Source organism: Argiope bruennichi, chromosome 3 (genome assembly GCF_947563725.1).
Source record: "Argiope bruennichi chromosome 3, qqArgBrue1.1, whole genome shotgun sequence".
Lineage (NCBI taxonomy): Eukaryota > Metazoa > Arthropoda > Arachnida > Araneae > Araneidae > Argiope > Argiope bruennichi.
In genome coordinates this window covers 3909500-3935097 of record NC_079153.1, presented here as the reverse complement: position 1 = coordinate 3935097, position 25598 = coordinate 3909500, and the positions used below count along the sequence as shown (strand labels likewise).

At 27.6% G+C, this 25598-nt stretch overlaps 1 protein-coding gene across 2 annotated transcripts in view; it reads right to left on the bottom strand.

Moving 5' to 3' along the window:
- Positions 1–25598, bottom strand: part of LOC129963573 (protein Jade-3-like) — a 40228-nt gene that overhangs the window by 4815 nt on the left and 9815 nt on the right. For both annotated transcript variants that reach the window (XM_056078033.1, XM_056078035.1), the window contains 12 exons: positions 24463–24620; positions 24318–24356; positions 22347–22507; positions 15649–15707; positions 13573–13662; positions 10559–10740; positions 9915–10020; positions 7576–7641; positions 3303–3407; positions 3096–3217; positions 2704–2824; positions 1401–1526 (listed from right to left, as the gene is read on the bottom strand). In XM_056078033.1, coding sequence (XP_055934008.1) covers positions 1401–1526; positions 2704–2824; positions 3096–3217; positions 3303–3407; positions 7576–7641; positions 9915–10020; positions 10559–10740; positions 13573–13662; positions 15649–15707; positions 22347–22507; positions 24318–24356; positions 24463–24620 — 1335 coding nt within the window. The remainder of the gene's footprint in view (positions 1–1400; positions 1527–2703; positions 2825–3095; positions 3218–3302; positions 3408–7575; positions 7642–9914; positions 10021–10558; positions 10741–13572; positions 13663–15648; positions 15708–22346; positions 22508–24317; positions 24357–24462; positions 24621–25598) is intronic.

The following is a 25598-nucleotide window of genomic DNA, read 5'->3' as shown; positions in this document are numbered from 1 at the left end:
TTTAGTATCCTGCTCTAATTCCTTTTTCTTCTGTGAATGGTGTGATGCTTTTTTTTTTTAATTAATACTTTAATTCAAGCAGGATTTTAAAATTTTGCCCAAATTTAGTTTTTTTACCATCAGCACTTCTAATTTTATAAGTGTTGGGTGCAATTTTGGTTTTTAAAAGCTGTTATTAGGAATTTTTGGAGGGACTCATGGAAACATTTTTCATATATAATGGGGGAAAAAATTAGATACTTTCATAAAATTTCACTCTTTTTCGGAGAAAGATCATTTTTAAAAAGATGATGTAATGAATGTCATTATAAGCTATAGTTGAGTTGTTTCTTCACCATCCTAACATAAGCCTAAATCTTCTATTTTTGTCCCCTCCCCCACCTTTGGTCATAAAGCATAGATATAAAAGATAGTCTGATATAACACAGATTAAACATAAATTATTAAAGGGTGTTCTTTTTTCCTTTTTATAGAGAAGTTAACTTAAAGAGATCTGAATTTTTCAATTTAAAATTCATACTAAGGAATTGGAAATTATTAAAACACACTTTGAGGGATGTTTTATAATTAAGCTCAATTTATGCATTTTTTAAAAAAAAATCAAATATTGATGTAGTGGAAATATATGAATACTTAGATTTCCACTAACACAGTATGTATGAATTTATTCAATTACAGCCACAAAACTTTGAAGGTGAGTCATGAGTAGATGTCTAAGAGCAATTAATTGGTTACAAGACAGCAATAGCTAAAAGTTGTAAAAATGCATACATACATTTATACAATTGACAAATGAATGTTTGCTGTATTAAAATGTATCAACTCTAGCTTAAGGAACAAATAATTTAATGCTGTTAAATGATGAGTAACATGATGTAGTGTCATGTTCAATGGTTTATCACAAGTGTTTGTGCTCATATTTTCTTTTAGTGTTTGAACCAGAACTAATACTTTTCCTTGATCCAGAAAATAAAAGTTTAAGTAAAAAAGCTACTAAATAAAGCTACATCTCTGCATTAATTATTACCAAGAAAAAAAAATATTTTGATGAAATTACCTATATTAAAATCTTAGGCACTTTCATGTTCATAATAAAATTCTATATTTTTTACTGAGTATTCTTACAATTATGGAAATGCATAACAAGACAATAAAAATCAATAATATATATATATATATATATATATATATATATATATATATATATATATTGATTATTGATTTCTTATTGTCTTGTTACGAACCAACCATGAAATAACTGAAAAATAACAACAAATAATAAATTCTTCCATATTTCAGCAATCAGCTTATTATTCAAAATAATAAAAATTAACAACAACCCAATCCTGGAAAAGAACTAATTTTACATGATTTATAACTCCAAAGAAAAATCAACTTACTCGCTCTAAATCTTGCCGTTGATGGACTAATTTTTTCAGCATTAAAAATGGAGAGCTTTCTTCAGTACAAGCATTTTCTTCAGTATCAATTTTGGGAGTTAAGAATGGTCGGTTAAAATTATTGACCTGAAATTAAAAGAAAAAAAAATCTAGCTTATTAAAAGACAATTTTTTGCAATGGTAACATATAAGTTAATAGAATATTTCATATTATTTTTACTAATCTATACCAAGTTTAATAAAATATAAATTGAGACTTCCAACAATTTTAAACTTGATATTCAAAACACACCAACAAATACTGTTAAATTATTGCTCTATATACAAAAATTTGATTTAAAAAAAAAAAAGCATAGCAAAGCACATTTGATTTTGAAAACTGTCTGTTTAAGATACTAATAATTAGATTAAGGATTAGTGCAATAGTTTTGCATAAATAAAGTATTTGTATTTTTCGTCCAATGTGCATCAATAAATATAATTATCTACTGCCATATAAAATGCTCTTCTCATGGCTGAAACTAAAGGTTATTGTAAACATATTCCTTCAGCATATTTTTTTTTTTTTTTTTTTTTTTTTAAATTTTGGGAACACTGCTTTTTGCAACTTGTTTTTCCCCCTCTTCCCCCCTGTTTGTAGATTGCAACTTGTTTTAATATGATTTTAGCCATTTTGATTTCAGCGCTTGTGAGCATTATGGACATCTCGATATGAGGAAACAAAACTTTTAATGTTACCATATATTTACATTTAAAGTGCACTGCAAATAATTTTATTTTTTTAATGTAATGCCCTATGCAATGTGCATTACATTTCTTACTTAAAATTTCCATTTGTTAATTTGTGGTTAACAGATTCGAGATATTGTTAGCTGGATAACAATCTATCTACATAACTACATCTACTAGTACAATAAGAATAATCATTTATCAAGAAAAAAACATTTTTGTTAATCATATATCTTAAGAAGGGAGCACTGTAAATTACTTCTATATGCATGAAGAAGGGAGAAAAATTGGCAAGAAATCTTAAAAGATAGAAATTCTCATAATGAGTAAATATCTTGTTAAATATAATTTCAAAGCAATTATTTAATTTTTAGTTCAGCCCACAGCTTAACAATCAAGTTGCTACTATTTTAAATAACAATTAAGTGTCTTAAAATATAGAACAGAATAGTAAAAAGACCATGTTTGAGCTTTTCTAAAAAATTACACTAAGAGCATTATGATGAAATTAAGAAATAAATTAAGGTTAGCAATAAATTTATAAAATATTTAAATAAAAAAAAAGATATCATACCGCTCTCTTCAATTTCCAATAGTAATAAATAGTTTCAATATCATGCCTGTCAGCTTGATACAAGTCAGAAACTTCATCAATACTAACATAATTGTAAAACTCAGCTTCCTTTTCTTTTATTCTATTATGAAAAATATATATATATTTTAAAATGAAAAGTATAAAAAAATTAATTAAAAGCATTACAAAATATTTTATTTACAACATTTTAAATTATATTCATCAGTCACTTTGGATATTTTGAAATGCAGCACAAGATATAAATTTTAACTATTGTATTACTTTCTATACAAAATTAATATATTGAATATAATTTTTAAATTAAAGGAATTTTCAATCAAAAAATTTACAATCAAAATGTCATAAATTACAACATTTAAATGAATAATCACTTTTGTTGTCGGAGATTAGCTCTTTCTTCACTGGTCAATGTTTCTTTTTCATTACGAGAAACAGAAGTCTCATCATCAGAATCCATAATGCATTTTTTCTTACTGTGCTTTTTACAAAATGCCTAATTATAAAAAAAGAATTACATGAATGAATAAAGTATTAAAAATTATATAATGCTTCAAAAACTTACATATAAAGATACTTACTGCAAGAGAGTCATCATCAGAGTCTGTGTTTTTGACAGTAGCTCTCATTTGTAAGCCTTCATTAAATGCACATGTGACATGAAAAGCAGCTTTGCATCCTTTCTCCTATATATTAATAGAATCATAATTAAAAGAGAAAGTATGTAGAAACTCTAGCAATTTTAAAAAAGATAATCACATTACAATTTTCTAATACAAAAATTGAGACTTATTTTACTTTGCTTATAAAACTTTTTTTTTTTTTTTTTTTTTTTTGTATTTAGGAGAGATTGAAAATATATATAAATAATTTTGCAACGAAATTTGAACTAAAATACCTTCTACAATTATTATTTTAAATTCAAGAGAAGAACTTTTACACATTCACTTGCCATGTCCATCAGACAAGAATCAGAAGAGAAAAGTATATGTAATCATAAGAGACCTCATTTCCTTTCATAATATATTTAAAATCCTTTTGGGATATTAAACACAAAAATTATGTAGAGGCATTTATTTTTTAAGAGGAGATAAAGTTGCTTTTAAAGGGAGGGAAATAAAAGCTTTAAAAAATGTAGAAGTCTGCCGCCATTTTTATATTTTATCTTGCTAAAGTCTCAATTCCTAAAACTATTTATGTGTGCTTTAAAATGAATATCTTTTTCATTCTTTATCTTATCAACTAATTTGTTTGAAGACCTGCAGTAAAGACACGATCCTTTCAGTTTTCATCTCTTTTTCATTTAAAATAATTTAACTTATGTACAATATATTTCTGTTTCTCATTCCTTTTGTCATATTCAGATAGCTGACTTTGCTTAGCCATATTTTTTGACATACTTAAAGTAGACATATGGCATAACACAAAGTTTGTACTTGTAAATTGAATCTCTATTGTACCACATTTTTTTAAAACCGTATAAAACTAAACACATTCTTCAGTATATGTTTCTTCAGTAAGATTTACAACATCCATATTTGAAATTAAGAGAAATCAATCATGGCCTGGATATGGAATATCATTAGAATCTTAGCTGAGTTCCACAATTCTTCATAAGACTTTCTAAATATTTTGAAAAAAACTCAACAATTTGATTTTGATTTTAGAATATACCAAAATCTTCAAATTCTACTAAAATGTAAGCCATATATATATATATTGTTACATCAGAATAGAATCGCATCTTTTTCTTGTAGTTTTCCTAGCTTAAAATTCATGGGAATAGAGGAAAAAAAAAAAAAAAAAAAAATGGTTTACAACAAGAAAGGGTTTGCTTGACCTTATTCCTCAGTTCAAAACAATTCATATTCCAAATACATGGTTGAGAGAGCACTTATCCAGAATTAAAAGTATAAACAAAGTCATAATATTTCTATTTCAAACTCTTTATTTTTTTTACAAGTTTAGTAATTTTATATTTTCTTTCTTCAAAGAACCTATAATAGCTTTGCTAATATTAGCTATGAATATGTTTGAAAAATCAAAAATGCTATTTAAATTGTTGAATCATTGTTGAAACACCCTTTTTTCATGAGACTGAAAGTTAAACAGCCAGAAATATCTTTTTCATGTTGTGTTGTGTGCTAAAAATGAAAAAAGTGGATAGTTTTACTAGTAGAATGTTAAAAGGAGTTAGATAATGTTACTATTTTTAGAGTAGCTTTCCCCTTGTTCGATATATCTTTTTTGTGCACTAAATTTATCCAATTGTTTTCTTATTTTCCATTGATCAAACTAATCTGCATATTTTTCTTTAACAGTATATAAAAGTTTAAATATATACTTACCAGGCATAACTCAAATAAATTCTTCAACATCTAAAATATTAAAAATTGAAGTTCGAACGTTTTTTGATTTGCAGTAAGTATCGCACATTACATATTTCGTACTACCATTTCCGGTTAACTATTTTAGTATTTTTAAAAAATAAAAATACACATTTGTTGAAGAAAAGGGAGCAAAAAAGAAAATGAAAGATCGAAATAAAGAAAAAATAATCCTCATTAAGTGTTATTTTAATATGTGCTGGAACCCCTGGATTGCTTCTTTGAATTACTTTCTTTTTTGATACATCTGGTAAACAAGCCTTTACGACCATGATTTCGAATTATCATATTCAACTTGTGGAGAAACAAAGCAAAACGAAAAAATTCCTTCACTCTTCACGAGAAAATTAAGCACTTTTTAAGAACCTTTTCTGAAAATTAAGCACTTTTAAGGTGCTTAAAATGATTTTTATTTTAAGTACTTTAAGTACTAAAATTTAAGACGTTTACAAAACCTTAAAAACCCATATTTGTGACCAAATTTTCATTTTGCAAAGTAAATACACACACACACACAAATCATATTGCACATCATAAAATCACATACAAAAAGATGCAATATATCAATATGGCCAAGGAAGCTTATGAAATAAATGTTTTAAAATCATAGTTACTTATTGTTATGCAATACAAATAAAAGCATCTTGGGTGTCTGAGACTAAGGATACACATACTTGTATATCTTTAGCCTAGTTAAAGGAAACTCAATATGATCCTAATATATTAAAAAGTAAATGCTATATTTAATCAGAATTATAGTATTATGATACTGATTACTTATAATATATATATATATATATATATATATATATTGAATCGTTCATTATACAGGGTGTCTATAAATGATGGACCCGATTTTAAAAAATCATATTTTCAAAAGTTCTCGACGGAATAAAATAATTAATACTTAAAAATAACGAGAAAAGCACGAAGTTTTTTTTTGTTACCAACAGATAGTTTTTTTAACCTTATAAATGTTCGGTATGGGACCCTTTTGTCACACGGCATACGTCCAATCGCTAATCTAGTTCATTCCACACATTTTGTAACATGTTTCTGGTAATGTTTTGTAATGTTGCAGAAATGCATTGTTTCAATTCTGGGAGTGTTGGCTGTACGAAAACACGGTCTTTCACGTAACCCCATAGAAAGAAATCGCATGGGGTTAGGTCAGGAGATCTTGGTGGCCATGTTAATAACGTTAAATCATCGTCACCCGCGCGGCCTATCCATCTTTGTGGAAGCACATTGTTTAAGTAACTACGAACTGTCAAAGATCAATGAAGAGGTGCTCCATCTTGTTGGAAGATAAAATCGGGACTGTCCTCAAGCAGTTGCGGAAATAACCAAATTTCCAGCATGTCGAGATAATTGTCACCTGTGACAGTTTTTTCATCGAAGAAAAAAGGCCCATAAATTTTTTCACATGACATTGCACAGAAAACGTTTACTTTGGGTGAATCTCTTATAAACTGTTGAAATTGATGAGGATTTTCACTTCCCCACACTCTCACATTGTGACGATTAACATGTCCTGATAAATGGAATGTCAATTCATCTGAAAATACCAATTTTTTGGCAAAATTTGGATTTTGTAATTCTATTAGCATGCGTTCACAAAAGTCTAACCGACACACTTTATCATTCTCTGTTATTTGTTGCAACAACTGTAAACGATACGGTTTAAACTGTAATTTTGTACGCAAAACTTTCCATACCGATTGATGTGGCATTCCTAATTCTCGGCCGGCAACTCTCGTCGACTTCCGCGGGCTGCGAACAAAACTCTCCCTCACCTTCTCCACTGCGTCGTTCGTAAGGCTTGGCCGGCCGCTGCTTTTCTTTTTGCACAAGCAACCTGTTTCTTTAAACTGCTTGTATCATCGCAAAATGCTTTTGTTAGTTGGTGATTCTTTACCGTATTGAATTCTAAAAGCAGGTTGAACAGTAGTAGTCGAAAAAACCCTTGCGTACTCCAACACACAAAAACTCTTCTCACTCAATGTCGCCATTTTGGGCTTCTTACTCTCAGCGATCGTAAATGTGCTGTCATCTGTTAGTAACAAAAAAAACTTCGTGCTTTTCTCTTTATTTTTACGCATTAATTATTTTATTCCGTCGAGAACTTTTGAAAATATGATTTTTTAAAATCGGGTCCATCATTTATAGACACCCTGTATTTTGAAAATACGGAAAAACAAGACAATGTTTTGACTTTAGAATCTCACTAATTGACATTATATATCAGTTGAAAACTGTCTAGAAGTAAGGGATACATATTGACCAGCTAGAAAAATTAAAAATGAAAAATAATAAGCATTTAGCTTCTACATGAAAGTAAAATGAATTCCATTTTAATAAACTGAGTTAATTAAATCAACCACAGGTTGCATGCATGAAAGAATGGATGAAAATTTATTAAATCATATAACTGCTACTGAAAATATTTATTATTCAAAGAACTTACACTACAAGTAATACAAGCCCCAGTCTTTTCTTTGCACAAAGAACATACAAGAGCCCATCTAAAAGCCTGAAAAAGAAGAAAAAATTACATACAAATCTTTTCCTAAGAAATTTGTGAACTACACATAAAACAAAATTTATGCAACCTGATAAAAAAATACTTATTATGCATGTTATTCAATATACAAAGAGAATATACATTTAAATATTTCTTTGGTACATAAATTTCAAGCAATTAAATTTAAAATAAACTAATTTAGAATCCAGGCTTATATGATATGCACTTAAAAGAATTTTCCCACTCCACTCTTAAGAAACATTCATTGCTCCCTTGTGTAAATGATTATTTTTCAATTCAAAATAAGAGTTTCTTAAACATTATATTGTGAATTCAAGTACCATGCATGCAAAAGGTATCTTAAACTCTATTACAATATTTTTCTTCGCACATGTTTTTTGACATTTGTTAGTAAAAATAGGAAGGGAAAAAAAATCCTTATAATGGATTTTTTTTTTTTTTAATTTAAAGATTCCATCAAAGTCTGATACCAACTATATTAAATAAAAACAATTTAAGATTTTTTTCAAATTTTTCTTTCTTAGTTGCAGCAAAATTTTTCAGGTAGAAATAATTATGTGAAATTATTTACCCCATCCTGCTTTATTAAATGCATGATAACAAATCGTATGTTCTCTTGTTCATATCTCTACTTTCCCTAGTCAGATCGTAAAATGTAGTAAACCATTTTGGCATAATTGATAATCAAACTTGTAAAATAAAGTCTTCTTTAAGAAAGCATTTTAAGTACATTACTATTTTACAACAATTTTATAGGTCGGGATAGCCTGGTTGGTAGGGCTTTGGACTCGCATCCCCTTGGGTATAGTGTTTGAACCCCAGCGGCCAAAGACTTTCCATGCATAAGGTGGCTGGTGTGTTTATAAATCTGTTGTGGTCACGAAGTCCTCCAAGTTGAAACAATGCTACTGGGGGTACTGGTTCAGAGGTGATCGGTCTCTGATTCAAGTCTAAATTATGATCTGTGGATGAGCGAATGAAATGTATGAATGAAGTCCATCCCATAAAAAGGGTTGTGACGCACGAGTAGCTAAGTTGTACTCTTGGCCCTAGATGACGCTACTAAAAACAAGAGACGTTAAAATCTTGGTTAAAATTGCTGACTTTGTCAGCGGGCTTATCTATGACAAGTGCTAGAACAAACAACACCATTTTATAAATTGAATTTTAAACATTAACCTTCAAAAATCTAATTAGTTTTCAAGGCTCTTTTGCTTGGAAATGATGGTCCAATGATGTTGATGCCTGGCTAACCTTATCCCATGATTTTCTATTCTACTCAGTGTTATAAGAGTATCCATTTTTTCAATCACAATATGATGAGGGGAAAAAACAAACAAACTTTTTCCTTTCTGCCACAAGGCAATTGTTCACAAGCAAAAAGATGCCCAATGCTTCCAAAAGTTTTGAAAATGTTGTGTAATGAGCTTCTAACAATTCTATTGGCTCACCTAGCAATTTTTATTAAGTAATGGATCCAATTTTCCACACTGAAACATTTCACAGCAGAAATTTCGTTACCCTCAACATCAAAATCATCCCTAAAATCATCAAATCATTTAAAGTGTATAAACTAATTTCTGCAAGTTGCTTCAGAAAGAACCTGGTCAGAAAAAATTTCAAAAAAATCTGTATGAATCAACTGCTGATTTTTTTAAAGAAATAAAGTAATGCAATAAAATTCCCTGCAAATTTTCTCTCTCTCTTCGGCATAAAGTTTGACTTATTTAACCCTGTAAGAAAAAATTATTTACAATTTGGCAAAATGATACCAATTGAATTTCAAGCTTGCTTATAGTACTTTTATATAAACACATCATATTAAAGTACATGTGCACAGTCTTGGTAATATCATCTGTTATAAAATTGTGAAAACTTATTCCACTATGTAATAATAAATAAGTCATAGTGAATAATATTAAGTCTCTAAGCACAAAATTATTTTGATCTTATATCTTTCAGAAACAAAACAAAAAGAAAAACTTAATGAAGAAATTAAGACTTAAATGAAGAAATAAAGCCTTATTTTGCATTTAACCAAATTTCTTCAATTTTAAGAATATTTTGTCCAGTGACGTTTCAGAGGCGAAACACATCTACAAAAGAATTATCTGTTTTTAAAGGGAACATAAAAATAAATAAACAAAAAACAAAACCGTTCTGCTAATCAAGAGTTTAAGGAACATATTGTGAAACATGAATATAGTTTGTAAATTAAAAAAATAAATAAAAAAAAAGTAATCAAAAAGACGAAATCTTACTGGTATTTGAGATATTTTAATGATTGGTTCCATTTTAACAAAATTGAGAAATGAAACTTCTGGAATCCAAACTGCACATCCAACGTGAGCCCATTTTTGACCACACCTGTTAAATAAAAAATACATTAATATAAGGAACTAAAATAAAAAAAAATATTTTTTCAAAAATATGTTTTTACAATCATCATGTTTTGCTTTCAGTTAAGATTACATGGGAGAGGAAGGATGGAAAAAAGCAGTAAAAAAAAAGTGAAGTATTAAAAAAAGCCCTGCAATTTCAAATGAACAATCAACATGTATCATTTCTAACAATAATTAAAGAAATGGAAGAAGCTGGAATATGATTTAAGAGAATAAATTATGAATTCTGATTATTATTTAGGAGTTGTAATTTATTCGGATGCATTGCAACAAAGTACAGCTATAGAAAAATCATTAAATCAAACTGCTACAATAGTTTAAAGAAGCTGTTAATAAATTATTAATTTGTGAATAAACTATATATAATTACAATGGTAATTATTAGTTCATTATATAACTTGAAATAATGAAGTTAATATAAGAATGTTGAATTGCCCAATAAATATAAACAATCATCACTAAAAAAAAATCACAAATAATAAAAGAAAAGTACATTTCATTACCTTGTAGTTTTCATTGCTCCTCCTCTGTTAGGACACAATACGCATGCTGGTCTAATTCCAAGAGCACATGTACGACAAATCCAGCTTCCTTCAGGTATCTTGGTAATACCATAGCATATTTGGTGCACACATATATTACAGGAATCGCAAAATACCATTTCATTCCCTTCATGTGAATCCGGCTAAAAAATAATTATTTTCACGATTTAAATTCAATATGTATCCTTATTGCAAATTTTAAATGTTTATTTAATAATAGAAGAATATAACTCACTGTTAATTACAAAGAATATCACTAAATAGCAAACAAGAATTAAGAGAGGATCAATCATTAACAAATAAACAGAATTTTCAGCAAACAAACCTTTTCAAATATTCCATATCTCGCTTGCTATGGATTTCATTCCAGAAAATACCATAGAGAAAAGGTAGTAGTAAAGTTTTAATCAAAATCATTTCATAAAACTCATTTCTCACCAGTTTAATCCACGAAGCAAGCATTTTACATTCTCAATGTTTAATTCAATATCAGTCAATTTGTTTATTTGTAGAATTTTCTTTAATTAGAGGGATAACATATCCTTTAAAATACAAATATTCATAAACATGTAAAAAATGTAACTTTTTATTGAATAAATTCAATCTTAGACATGAAAACACTGGGCCAGAATAATTTGGTTACTTAAGTTAAAGAATACATGCGTATGAGTGGTATAATTTCCAGTAACAAACAGAAGAAAAATTTTCTTAAAATTACAACTTTTTTATGGTCCTACAGAATTTTTTTTAGCATCTTTTAAAATAACTTTAATAAATTCATGACTGGGAAGCAATCCTCTCAATACAGCAAATCAAAAAAAGGTGTGGACACATTCAAAAAAGGAATTTACCAAAACCAAGCTGAAGAAGCATCCCCCAGCCATACTGCAATTTAATGTTTCACAGTTAAAGTTACAGAAAATAGATCCTTTAGAATAGACACATATAAAACTCCATATAGAAAAGAAGTGAAGTTCCAATTTAAGAAGTTAGAAAATAATACATCAAGTGAAAAAATATAAAATATACTTGAAGAGTATCATTATTAAAATTAATTCGTTAAAAGTGTTATTCAACTAAAGTTTTAAAATATTTATAATCTAATAAAAATAAATAAAATGTAAATAAAAATAAATTTTTCTATTATTATTATTTACAAATTTCTATTGTCACAGAGTAGCTGATTTTATTAATTCTTAAATGATGATGAATAATGCAAGAATGATGGAAAGATGCAACTTAAATTTACTCTTTTAAAAAGGCAATTATTTAATTTAAATTAATTCAATCATATAATTCAGATTTAATAATTTAATTTAATTTAATTAATTAAATTACTTGATGCTTTTTAAATGTACAATGTATTTTGTAAATAATTCTTCATCTGAGACATGTGCACACACACACAAAAAAAAAAAGAAAAAAAAAATCTGTATAAATGCATACACACAAAATGATATGCAGATTCCAAATTCCATTACTATAAATAAACCTTTTATAGTAATAATACCTGTACCTAGACAAATAAATAAAGCAAAACCTTAATATATTTTGAGTCACATATACATTTAAATTTTCATTCTTGCCATTTAATTGCTAACCAATATACAAAAACTAATAAAGAAACTAACTGTGGAATTAAAAGATAAAATAGCAGTTGTTTGTTGATCAAAGATAAATTATCATACAATAGTTATGCAATTAATATTCTTTTAAAAAATTCTGATGAATGCACAATATATTAAATTCCTTGCTATAAAATGTAGCAAATGAATTTAAATCAACAGAACATTTCAATGTACAATTTATAAATATCAGTGTCAATAAATTCAATAATTGAAAGTATTGCACATAAAATTCACCCAGATTTAGCACAAAGCAATTCAGGTATGCTTCTTTTGCATGTGGGTAAGAGTGCATCTGCAGAAATAAGAGAAAAAAAAATATACACTGAAGATTTTAAAAAACTATTGATCAATATACCTCCCCAAATACGCGACAGCTACGACGTACTCTTGCATTTTTAGATTTCTGATTCTTCCTTCTACTCTTTCCCTAAAGCAAATAAATTTTTGTTGCAAATGATGAAGTTCTCTCATTTTCACATTAATGACTTTGTACATTATATCCAGATATTAAAAATTTAATAAAACGAAGAGGAGAAAAACAATTTAGATGAAATACAAACAAAGAAATTTTGTTCTCATACATCTATGTACACAATCAATTTTTAAAATCTTACCTACCTATAAGCAAGAAAGCAAATATGTCACATACTCTGATGGACATAGAAAATGAGATGAAATTTCAAATTTAAAAGCATGAAAAATTATATACATGCTAAGTTATATATATGATATATGCTTTCATGTATAAAATAAGATTTTTTTTTTAAATTCTTATATTTTAGTATCATAAGCAGTAAAAATATGTGTTCAAAGAAAGATAGATGTTAAAATTTACAGAAATGTAAAGTTGAAATGTATATATTTTAAAGGTTTTGATTTTTTAAAAATTAAGTGAAAAGGAAAAGAAAAGAATGTCATAATTAAAACTAATTAAAACCAGTGCATTAACAAAAAAGAGAACTAAATTAAAACTCGCATATTAAAAACATTTGGAGAGTCAGACTATGTACTTAATAATAAAATGTTATTTTATTTTATATATGTTATTTAATTTTAACACAAATTTAGCATATTAAAAAAAACTTTTCAGTTTAAAAAGTTTTGTAAACTATAAAAATATCAATTAATTATATCAATTGAATATGACATTAAAATCTATTAATATGGTTCCTTTCTCCTTAGTTATATTAAAAAAATTAATAATTTAGTTGTTTTAATTGCAATAGTATGAAAAACAACAATAAAAAAATACATTTTAGGAAAGTATTTTAAAAATTAAAAAAAGGGTAAAAAATTTTTAAAAACCAAATGAACAATTAAGATAAAGAATGCAAAGTGCATACTTACAGAACGGCAAACATCACAAATAGCATCTTCATCATATTCTATACCTAAGCCTTCTTCACTTTTTATTGCTTCTTGAAAATTTTCAAAAGACTAGAAAAGTAAAAAAAAAAAAAAAAAATCTTTTAGGATCCTTTATAAAAAAAGTGAAGTGATAATTTGTGATAATAGCAAATTTTCTGCATGATTGATAATGAATAATTTCATTTCCTTCAGGTGGTCACTTCTTCCTTGAATCTCATGCTGCACAATTCTTGGTTGTGGGGTATTCTGAAAAGGAATTTATCAAGGGAAAAGTGATAATCTACCTATCTTAACACATTGCAGACAGGAGACTGTGATCACAGTCCACAAAAGAATAAACAGTGAAAGTGAGAAATTGTAATCTCATTTGAGTAAAAGATGGCACTTAACGTGCATTCTGCGACTTTATAGGAATTTGTGTTTTATTTAATTGCATTTTCTTCATTCCCCCCCCCATTTTGGAAAATGATTTGCACAATTCCAATTGTGATAAAAGTTAAATAGTTGCTGATGACTTATTAATTTTTTTCTTGTAGTGATTGTCAGTTTACAGATAGAGACATTTTTCCCAATGAGAAAATGCTCACACGTACATCATTTACTTAGCAGAGATTCAGAATTAGATGAAAATGATTTAGACACTGAAGATAAATTGGGTTGAACTGAAACTAATGAAGTGTCAAATTTCAAAATGCTTTTAAGTGAAGCTGGTGTAAAAGTATAATTGTAGTAAAACTGTTTATAGGTGATGATATTTTCCTTTTACATGGAATAGGCAAATAAACAGCATAACGTAACTAATAAATTTTGAGAGAGTAAAAAATCTGTAGAAGGAAGAAAAAAAATTATCAATTTAATTTTAACAATAAGGAAAGAACTAAAAGAAACCATAGATGCATATCTGACCTTGGATCTAGGATCTGCAATACCAATTTCTTTCCAGTTATGAGCTGAGATATATTTTGCTGAATATGGAGGTCTTGGTATTTCTGTGATAATCTAATGCCAATCAATACAGATAATTATAGGTTGGTAATTATTCAATCAGCATTAGATTATTTCATACCAAAACTTTTTACATCTACAACAACATCCGCAGCAACAATTATCTCTGAATGAAAGCAGTATTCCATGGAAGAGCAAGTTATCCTTTCATATATGTAATACAAATAAAATAATGAAATATAATAAAATAATAAGCTATGCTTATGATCTCAGATGCATGGTTTGTGAAAGAACATCCAGATATTTTCCAAGATTTTTGCCATAGAAAAATAAAATAAAATTGAAAATCACAATACAAATAGTTTTGTAGCAAGATTACAATCTTCGGCATCATATTTATATGGTCAATTTTTATAATAACATGGAAAGTAGAGAACTTTTATTGGAATAAGAAGATGTGATACTATACAGATAAATAGAAATTTAACTACAAGTATCAGGAGAGTAAAACTGCAAGAAAAAAAGTGTGGGGGGGGGGGGGAGCCAATATCTTTCCAAAAAAGCAAACATTATTGTAGATATAGTGTTAAGTACTTTGCTACCAATGTGCCAAGTTGGTGAGCTCCCAATCTAGGATGCCTCTAGATGCAACTGTGTGGATCTTCACCCATGCGATGAACCATTAAAATGTGATGCTATACCCTTGTTAGAGAGGTGACTCATACTCACTGTTCAAACTGCTTTTTATAGATAGAAGTGAAAATGAACCGCTTTTTATAGGAGTGACTTCTGATAGTTCAATAAATTGCTTTTTATAAAAGCATCATTTTTAGCTACACTGTTATTATTGATTTATCTTCATTAACATTAGAGCCACCATCGGCCTCTACATATGGAAAACAAAAAGGAAATACATAAGAATGTTTATGAATATTCATGCTGACTGATTCATGATTCAACTGACATTTAATTTTTTTCCCCCTTCTTTCTTTCTTCTTCCCCCGTTTCCTTTTTTAAATTAAAAAAAAAAACAGTTTACCATTTAAAAATATAATAATAAATTTTATTTACATTAAATGTTTTCACTCAACAAATGTAAAAATTAAATACCTGATCTTCAAATTCTTCAAAAATTTGCTCAAAAAATGATTCTTCAATGGGTTGAAGACCTAGGAGAGAGTGTGAAGAGACGAAAGACATTAGAGACTAGCATTCTTTCTTCTATAAACTGTATGATGTAAAAATCATTTCAGACAGAATGCAACATCTAATGTAACCTTCAATCCAATTAATCTCATCTAATGTAGTACTTTATTATGTATGGTAATATTTTAGACTTGCTTTTACACAATAGTAAATAAGTTTTAAAAAGTAATCTTTTACTTTCTTGTATGATAAAAGTCAATTTCAATGACAAATTACAATGCTTATCATTACATAAAAATGACATTGCCTATTGCATTCTGTGTGTAATGATTTTTATATCACATAATTAACATGAAGAATGAAAATACAACATTATTACATCAAAACTATTGTACATTTGTCTGATAAAATTAAAATATAACAGACCATAATTTTCTTACATTGATTTTTTCATTTTTCAATGATAAAATTCTTTTATAACTTTTTGTAATAATTTGATAAATCAGGAAATTTTAGTATTTTTTTTTAATGATAAAAGCTTTTTCAAAATTTAGAAGAAAATATTTGATCAATCTATTAGAAAAATGTATTAAAATGTTTAGAAGTAGAGATAGCAATTTACCTCTATATCACTTTTGAGAAATTTCATCATAAAAAACATAGTTGGAGATGAACATAATTTAATTGAAACAGATTATGCAGAATCCTATTACTTTATTATTGTTTTCTATTCCTTGATAAAAAGAAAAATATAATATTCATGATTAAAACTATCAAGACATTAAAAAGTATTCCATCTTAGTGATGAATAACATCGATTATTAGAAATCAAAATGTTTTGTGAATAATAAGTTCCCAAGTTGTCTTTTTTAAAGGGTTTTCTTGCTTAAAAATCAGTGTTTAAACATAAATACTAAAAAAAGAAAAATAGGTGGGGATTTTTTTCTGAATTATTACAGAACCGAATGATAACAAATTTCAGTAGCTTTGTTTTTAACTTTAAGTTTAACAGTTTTTTATAATGCCAATAGAAAGCTCAAAAGTCGGAGATAAATACTTTGATTCCAATATTGAAACTAGGGATTGCAACACCGGTATTTTGAGCCATTTATACAATTTTGTAATACCCGTATTCGCAAGTTTAAATACCAATTTTTCGGTATTTACTAGAAATTTTTAAAATTGTATTCACTATATGTTCAGGGATCGTCAACACAGCAAAATTAATTAACTAAATAATGGCTTAATTAATTGCTTAAATCTAAATTAGCAAAACATGGATTATCTCTGAAAGAAGATATTGTATCCATAACGACTGATGGAGCAACAGTTATGAAAAAAGTAGGAAAGTTGATTGGTGCAAATCAGCAATTCTACTATGCTCATGGAATTCAGTTAGGAGTAATAGATGTATTATACCAAAAAAATAAAGAACAGAAGAATTCAAATACTGCGGATATAGAAACTTCGGATTCCGACTTTGAAGAGAGTGAGAGTGATATTGACAGTGAAGCTAATGACAATGTAATTGTTGAAGAAGATATTGCTATTGAGGATGTAATATTAACCAATCAAGAATTGCTTCCTATAATTTATAAAGTTCGAAAAATTGTTAAGATATTTAAATGTTCCCCTATAAAAGATGACATATTACTAAAATACATACTAACTGAAAATAAAACAGAATATATGTTAATATTAGATTTTAAAACACGTTGGAACCATTTACTATTAATGATGGAAACGATTTTTAGAACTGAGAAATCCAGTCCAAAAAGCAATAATCAACTTAAACCTGTAAATTAATTTTTCAGATAGTAAATTTGACTTAATATCCAGAACTGTATCAGCTCTACTTCCAATAAAACTGACTATTGTGGCATTATGTCGGAGAGATTCTAATTTATTAACAGCTCATGCAACAATAAATTTCATGTTGCAGTCACTAAAAGAACAGCACACATCACTATCTGAAGAATTATATATTACATTGAAAAATCGCACAGAAGCAAGGCATATCAAAAATGTTTTACGGTATTTACATAATTATAATGATTTTAAAAACTAAAATGAAAAAGAAGAAAAGAAAATAACAATTCAAATCTGATGAAGTTTATAGTAAATTTTTTAAAACCCCACACATCTAGCCACATTTTTTTACCCACACACGTAGCACATTCAGAAAAATTCGGTTCAGTTATCGAAGATTATGATGACACTAATGTTGATAGTGAAAAGGAATTGTCTCTTGGACAAAAATTAGGAATAGCGTTACATAAAAAAATTTCAACAAACCAAAATGCAATACACAAATCAGCTATATCCAGAACCATCCGTTAAGAAATCAATTGATTTGAAAATGAGGGATTTAGAGGTAAATACTTGGAAAAAGTATATCTCGCATTGTTAACAGTACCACCAACTAGAGAAGATGCTGAAAGAGCACTTTCGACAGCTAAGTTTTGCACAAAATTACGTTCCAGGCTTAATGACAATACAACTGATGCATTGTGTTTTTTAAGATCACATTTCACAAATTTGTAATTGTACCACAGACTGAATAGTGATATTTACACTTTTTTGTGATTTAAATAAATAAAATGTTCCTTTACTTTTTTGTGATTCTCTATATACTGTTATAATTGATAAGTTACAAATTATTTTTTGTGATATTTACACTCTCTAATAAAACTGGCAAATAAAATAAAGAAAACCTGTATTTTCTTTTTTGTTTTTTTTTACCCTAAAATTTCTAATATTGGTATCAACATCTAAAAATTACCGAATACCGGTATCGAAATTTTGTCCAATACTGCAATCCCTAATTGAAACAACTGAAAAATCATTGAAAGGCATATTGATTTTCTAAGGAATAGATGCTCAGTTTTAATATCTACGTGAAGTTCATTTTATCATTATCTAATATACAGGGTGAATAGTGAGAAACTGCACAAAAGTACTTTTAAACACCTTAATCAAAACAATTAAGCACCTTTATTTAAGTATGCATGCGTAAACTGCATATTTTCTGAGCATAAGATTTTTTTTTCTGTTTTATAGTAATGCATTGTTTTTTTTTAATTTTTTAAATTTTAAATGCTTATTCTTCAAATTTTAATATTTATTTTTGTATTTGCACAATGTCTTCTATTGTAAAATTATGTCTTTTTGGAATTGACAAAAAAAAAAAAACCTATAAAAATGAAAATAATAATAATAATAAAACAATCAAGACCATGAAATTAAGTCAACTTTTATAAGATTAACAATAGAGATCTGTGATCTTTCACAACATGTCTTAAAATTAGTAAATTACCAATTCATTTAGATAGATACAAAAATTCTGAAATTGTCGATAATCGATAGTGTGTAGAAGCAGATCACAAATAAAAATTCTAATACAAATCTGTATTTAATACACAAATAAAAATATTATATTTGATTTTTATATAAGCACCAACAAATAAGATTCAATAAGACTGATACTATCCTGTGATCATGTTTTGGAGATTAATCCCTGGCATGCAGCTGAAAGTATTCGAAAAGCGAATTTGGTTTCAGCTGCATTTTCCCCATAAATTTGACACGAAACTGCACTTGTAGTCACAAAAATCCCATACAAATATAATACAAAAATCCCATGATATATTAAGTCATTGCATTTTTTAGTTATTGTGTTTACATGTTTCTAAAAGTACACACCAACAGAAGGTAAACCCCTTGTTGGAGTTGGCTCAAAATTTGACAGATGTCTGTACTATAAATATTAAATCTATGTACCACATTTTATCTATCTAGCTCTCTTTACTTTGCAGTTAGCATGTTAATTTATATTCTGAAGCATAAGATTCAGCAAGACAGACAAACAGATGATGAAATGAAACAAACATTTATTAAATGAATGTTGCTTAAAATTTGATAAAAATCTGCATATATAATGTAAAGATCCTATACCAAATTTCATCCATCTAGTTCAAAATATCCGTGTTATCTTTGTCATAGACAGACATTTTCGGAAAATGTGTTTTTTAAATTGAAGGAAGTTTGAAACATTGAAATTCGTTAAAATCTAGAATTTGAATTTCTTGACTATTCCAATATTTTCTCTATATTTTATTGTACAAAAAAGTAAAAATGTCATTTGAAGAATTTTTTGAAGCCAGTGCATGATAATATTGTGGTGCCAAAATTTTTTTTAAGTTTAAATAAACACAAAGAAAGCTTCCCTCCCTTTTGTTGCAGCTTTAACAACTGCAAAATAATGTCATTATATTAAATCATTATAATAAAAATCATTATTATAAAGTGTGTCAAACTTTTTTCTCAAAAATTATTAAAACTATAGATAACCAGCAGAGTATTCTCTCCAAATTTTTTTCTCTTACTCTCTCATAAAGGTATCATCTTTGAGAATGCATTACATAGCATTGGTCTAACAATAGTTACAAGATATTAACTTTTGGTGTGAATGTAGCATTTTTACTGAATCTTTCATATTATCCTTATCGAATTATTTTGCAATTAAGTCCTAGCATAATAATATCCAAAAATTGAATTTGTGTTCACCATCAATTAAAACAAAAATTTGACACAAAATTGCACTTGAAATCACAAAATCCTGTACCAAATTTGATACATTTAAGTCATTATGTTTTTGAATTACCACTTTTACTTATTTCTGAAAGTACAGATGACGGACAATAACGTCGAAATTGAATTTGGCTCAAAATATGACAGATGTCTACATTATAGAAGTAAAATCTGTATGCAGAATTTTATTTATCTAGCTCTTTTCATTTTACAATTACTCGTGTTAATTTATATTTGATTAGCTGGACAGATGGACTTCCTGTGATCAGATTTTACTCAAAATTTGATAAAAATCTGCAAATTTGGTGTGAAGACCATATACTGATTTAACTGTTTAGCTGAAAGTGTTTTTGAGTTATCTTAATCACAAACAGATGCACATTTTTTTAAAAATGTGATTCTCGAAATCAGGTAGGTCCAGAAGGTGGGGATTCGTCAAATCTCAAGTTCAAATTTTTTGATGATTACTGTACTTTCTCTATACTACGTATACAAGAAAGAAAAAATACATTCATTCAAACAAAATCTTTACCATTTTTTTCAATTTTTCAATGCAATGCTAAAATAATCTTTCAGCAGTAATATACTTTGATGCCACGTTGAAAATATGTAAAAATTCTGTTTTTATTTTTAAATTAAACTTTGAATTAAAAGTTTGAGAAATCCGTTCTAAGTACCCAAAAAATAGCTTCCCAAATTTCATGCTCATAACTTCAATGGCTTATGGTGGGTGCTGCTCAGGACAAACCTTTATATATTTGGAGAGATTACATTGAGAAAAAACTTACTAAAAGAGTAATAAAAAAGAAAAAGAAAAAAAAATCATAGAATCTAAACCCTAAAAAATAAAAGTTTTGAAAAGCTTTTTTATTTTATTAAAATTTTTTTAGTTCCAGATTGAGCAGGGTTTTTATTTTTCTCCTTTAGTCGAAATTAAAATTTGGCGAGTTTAGTCCCACCGATTAAAAATGTTTTCAAATGGATGGGGATTTTCAAAAAACATCACGAAAGATATCATGATAATTGAAAATTTAAGGCTTTTAAAGTTCAAATTGCATAAACATTAGATTTTACATGATTGACTAATGTAATTACATACTGCATTTAATTACAATTCAATATAGTACAGTTGAGTTAATGTTATAGGTCATTCAAGTGATTACTCTAAAATAACATATTAATGAAAATGATCGAATAGGTAAGTGTTTTTAGAGCAGCTGATCCTGTATTCGATATATCTTTTCAGCACACAACATTCATCCTACTGTTTTCTTATTTTCCGTTGATTGGACCAATCTACATATTCTTCTTTACCAACATATGAAAGTTTAAATATATACTTAAATAAATTCTTCAACATCTTAAAAATTAAAAATTGAAATTCAAACGTTTTACGAATTGCAACAAGTATCGCCCCTTCAGGATAACTATTCCAATATTTTAATAATTGATAATGCTCATTGTTGATGAAAATGGGAGCAAAAAAAAAAAAAAAGAAAGAAAGAAAGGAAGAAAAGAAAAATAAAGAATCACTAAGCATTATCTTAATATATGCTCGAACCCTTGGATTCCTTCTCTGAATTCATTCATTTTGTTGGTTCTTCTTGTTTGCTACATTTGGTGAACAAGCTTTATGATCATGATTTAGAATTATCATATTCAACTTATGGGGAAACAAAGCAAATTGAAAATCTTTTTTCACACTTCAGGAGAAAATTAAGCACTTTTTAAGGACCTTTTCTCAAAATTAAGCAATTTTAAGGTGCTTAAAAATGATTTTCAAATATAAGCATTTTTCATGACTCTACGCACCCTGATATAAGGTAAAGTAAACCCCAAAGCACAAGCTTTAAAAATGAAATAATAACTTTTAATAAAGCTAATTATATCATAGTGAATAGAAAAGGGAAATAAGGTAAAGAAGAAAACAAAAAGTTATATATATATTTTTAAAAAATATCATACAAAAAAACTTACATACAAATACTAACAAATATAGAGAACATGCATAAAAATAATTGTAAAGAACATAAAAGTCATGACAAAATAGTAATAATATTAATATTTCTCACCATAATCTTCTCTTTGCTGATTTACACTCATTAACCAGTGATAGTCAACATCCTCCATATCATACCGACAAGTTCTTTCAGCAAGCGTATTCGTATAGCTCATGACATGATGATCCGGATTGAAAAAACGATCACGAGTAAAACGAATGAGCTTTTTAGGGCTAAAAAAAGCATTATAAATATCACAATAACATTCAAGAAATATAATATAGTTTATGCACATTGTTCCACGAAATAATACAGAGCCATTTTTCATAGCAAAAAAAGTTCCAAACTATCAATAAAAGTAATAATAGTACAATTAATAAACAAAATTCATTAATGATAAATTGATCTAGAATAAAAAAGAAAGCTGAGTGCAATTCTGCAATTTACTAGCAAAACAGTAACAGTCGACAACAAAGCACCAAATACATTAAAAAGTGGATATAGTTTTTCTTTCAGTTATCTATTACATGAAATAATTTGTAACAGCAATCTGTAGTAAATATATATATATATATAATTTATTTGAAAAAAAAAAGATAAAACAATGTAATTAATTTTCTTCTGTTTTAACTTCACATTTATTTTGGCTTTTTAAAGAACATATTTCCATTTCAATGATATATAAATTAACTATCAGACATATCCATATATACACATAAAACTAATGGAATGGAAACAGCTCTTACAACTTATTCTCAAATGGCAACAGTCAAATGTAAAAAAATCCCCATATGAATATTTCAAACTCTTCAATTAAGGTTTTTATGGCTGTACTTAATTCAATAATTCATTTAGCTCATTTATAGAACTACAAAATATTATTAGTAATGCTTGAGAGAGGAATTGCTGTTTCAGCATTCAGTCAGATGAAAGATGTAAAATAATTCAAGACGATAGAAACAAGCATCAAACTGAAAGACGAAACAAGCATGAGAACAGAATCAAAGAGCGTTAGATGAGCTATAACTTATGAAAACTGATATTCATATTTTCAAAACTATCATGATTTTAGCATTATCTTAAAATTCAAAGATTTTCCTTGTTAATTATATGAATTTCATTTCCATACATCTTTTTTATTTCAATTTTTTTTTTAAATTTAATTTATTAAATAATCCATACCAATATATTAATGTTATGAAAGAAACTCGAACTCATCCATTAAAACATTCAAATGCATGCTTTTGCAATGTTTAATTATGTGATTTAACCCCCCCCCCCTTGACTAACTCTGAAGTAGGACTTTTCACTCATGCTTTTATTTTGTCGTATATACATTTTATAATTTGTATATACAGTAATAAATTCATATTTTTCAATAATATGAAATAACAATACGAAATTTTAAGGGGAAAAAATGCATTTATATTAATAGTCCAACAGACTAAAAATATCAATAATAATTGTGAATATGAAGTAATTGCTCATATTAATCACCAAAGGTGACTAGTATAAGTAATTTTATTTCAAAAACGAATACTGTTTGCATGTTAATATTTACCTAAGCAGCAGAGAAAATATCTAGCAATGAATACCCAACTAGTAAAGTCACAGTTTCAAGTTTTACATCTAGACTTCATCAAATATCTAACATGTTTGCAAGTTTGATGAATAGCAAATGTATAATCATAGGTAAGATATTCTTATGTCATATGCTGCTAGTTCAAGGGTTGTCATTGTCACCAAACGTTTTAAAATTACAAGATCCAATTCTAAAATCGTCAAGCAGCTTTTAAAAAATTTATAATTTAACAAAAGTCTAACTCCAAGCAATCTTTTTTTCTGATTGCTTTTAAGGGGAAATGCAATTTTAATAAGAAAGTAATTATTTTGGTCAATATATAATCACTTAATTAGAAACTTTAGCTTTCAGAATTTAGGACTAGTTCTAGTGGATAGATTAGATAATGTATTTTAAAATATTTAAAAGTGGCAGTTAGGAGGGGGAGGGATTAGAGGAACATTGTTACAAAATATACTCACAGCTTAAAAGAAGACATCCTATTTCTTTTCCTTATTTCACTGTAAAATATAGAAAATAAATTGAGAAAACCATAATTTTAAATTTACTGTAAAAATTTTTCAAATAATATAGCGAAAAATTATGGCAAGTTAAAAGCAAACCTACTGAACATTTGGTTGAGGTAAAGATTTTGGCTTCACAGGCACCTGCACTCCTTTCTCCCATTCCAATTTCCAAGAGTCTGTAATTTCAATATAATCATCAGGTGCCAAAGGCTCATTGTCTGGCAGCTTCATTGCACTTATAAGATCTTTGCGAAATAACTATAAAAGAAAATTTAAAAAGTAATAACAAAAGTCTAAAGGCTAGAATTACATATATATGTTAAAATAGGTATATTAATTAAAAATAGTTATAACAGATTATAATATTAGTTAAAAAAATCACAAAAATTGCATTCAAGGACATTTTTGACAAATAATATTAGAATACTAAAACTTCAGGAAAATGGAATTATAGGTACTTCTTTTATTTCACAACCCTCCCCACCACCAAGTTTACTAGGCGATTTCTAGAGGATTACAGCAAGAAAATGGGTTTAATTAATGAGTTACTCATAGATCACCAAGCTCCATTATACATACAATACCCAGATTTTCGAAAAATAATTGCATTCCCAGGTTTAATTTGCATTTTTCAAGTAATTAACTGAAAGATAAGGTGTGCATTTGGAGATCTTCAGATTATGCAAAAATCATAAAAATCAAGTTGGCTATTATATTTTTAGGAATTTTTCATGGTGACCATAAAAACAAGAAAGTACTGAACTATATACGAGGGTGGAAAGAAAAGTTTCTGGCCTAAGAAGGAAAATCTGTTTTTTAATGATTGCTTTATTTTTCAATGTAGTCTTCTTCCCAATACATACACTTTTTCCAGCAATGCAGTAATGCTTGGATCCCTTCTCAGTAAGAGTTTTTGTCTAAGGCTTCAAAGCAGACATTCGTTGCTGAAATGACTTCGGTACCAGAACAGAATTTTCTTTCAGCCAGATATTTTTTCAAGTTGGGAAAGGGGCTGTAGTCCAAGGGAGTCATATCTGGTGAATAGTGTACATGAGAAATAATTTAAAACTCCAATTCATGAAGTTTTGCTATCGCAATGACAGTCTTGTGAAAGGAGCATTGTCCTGATGAAACAGGACTTTCTTCTAGGCCAAACCTGATTTTCCCCCCCTTTTGATTTCAGAATGTAATTTATTCAAATAATAAAATTCCTTTAGTGTCCCAAAAAACTGTTGC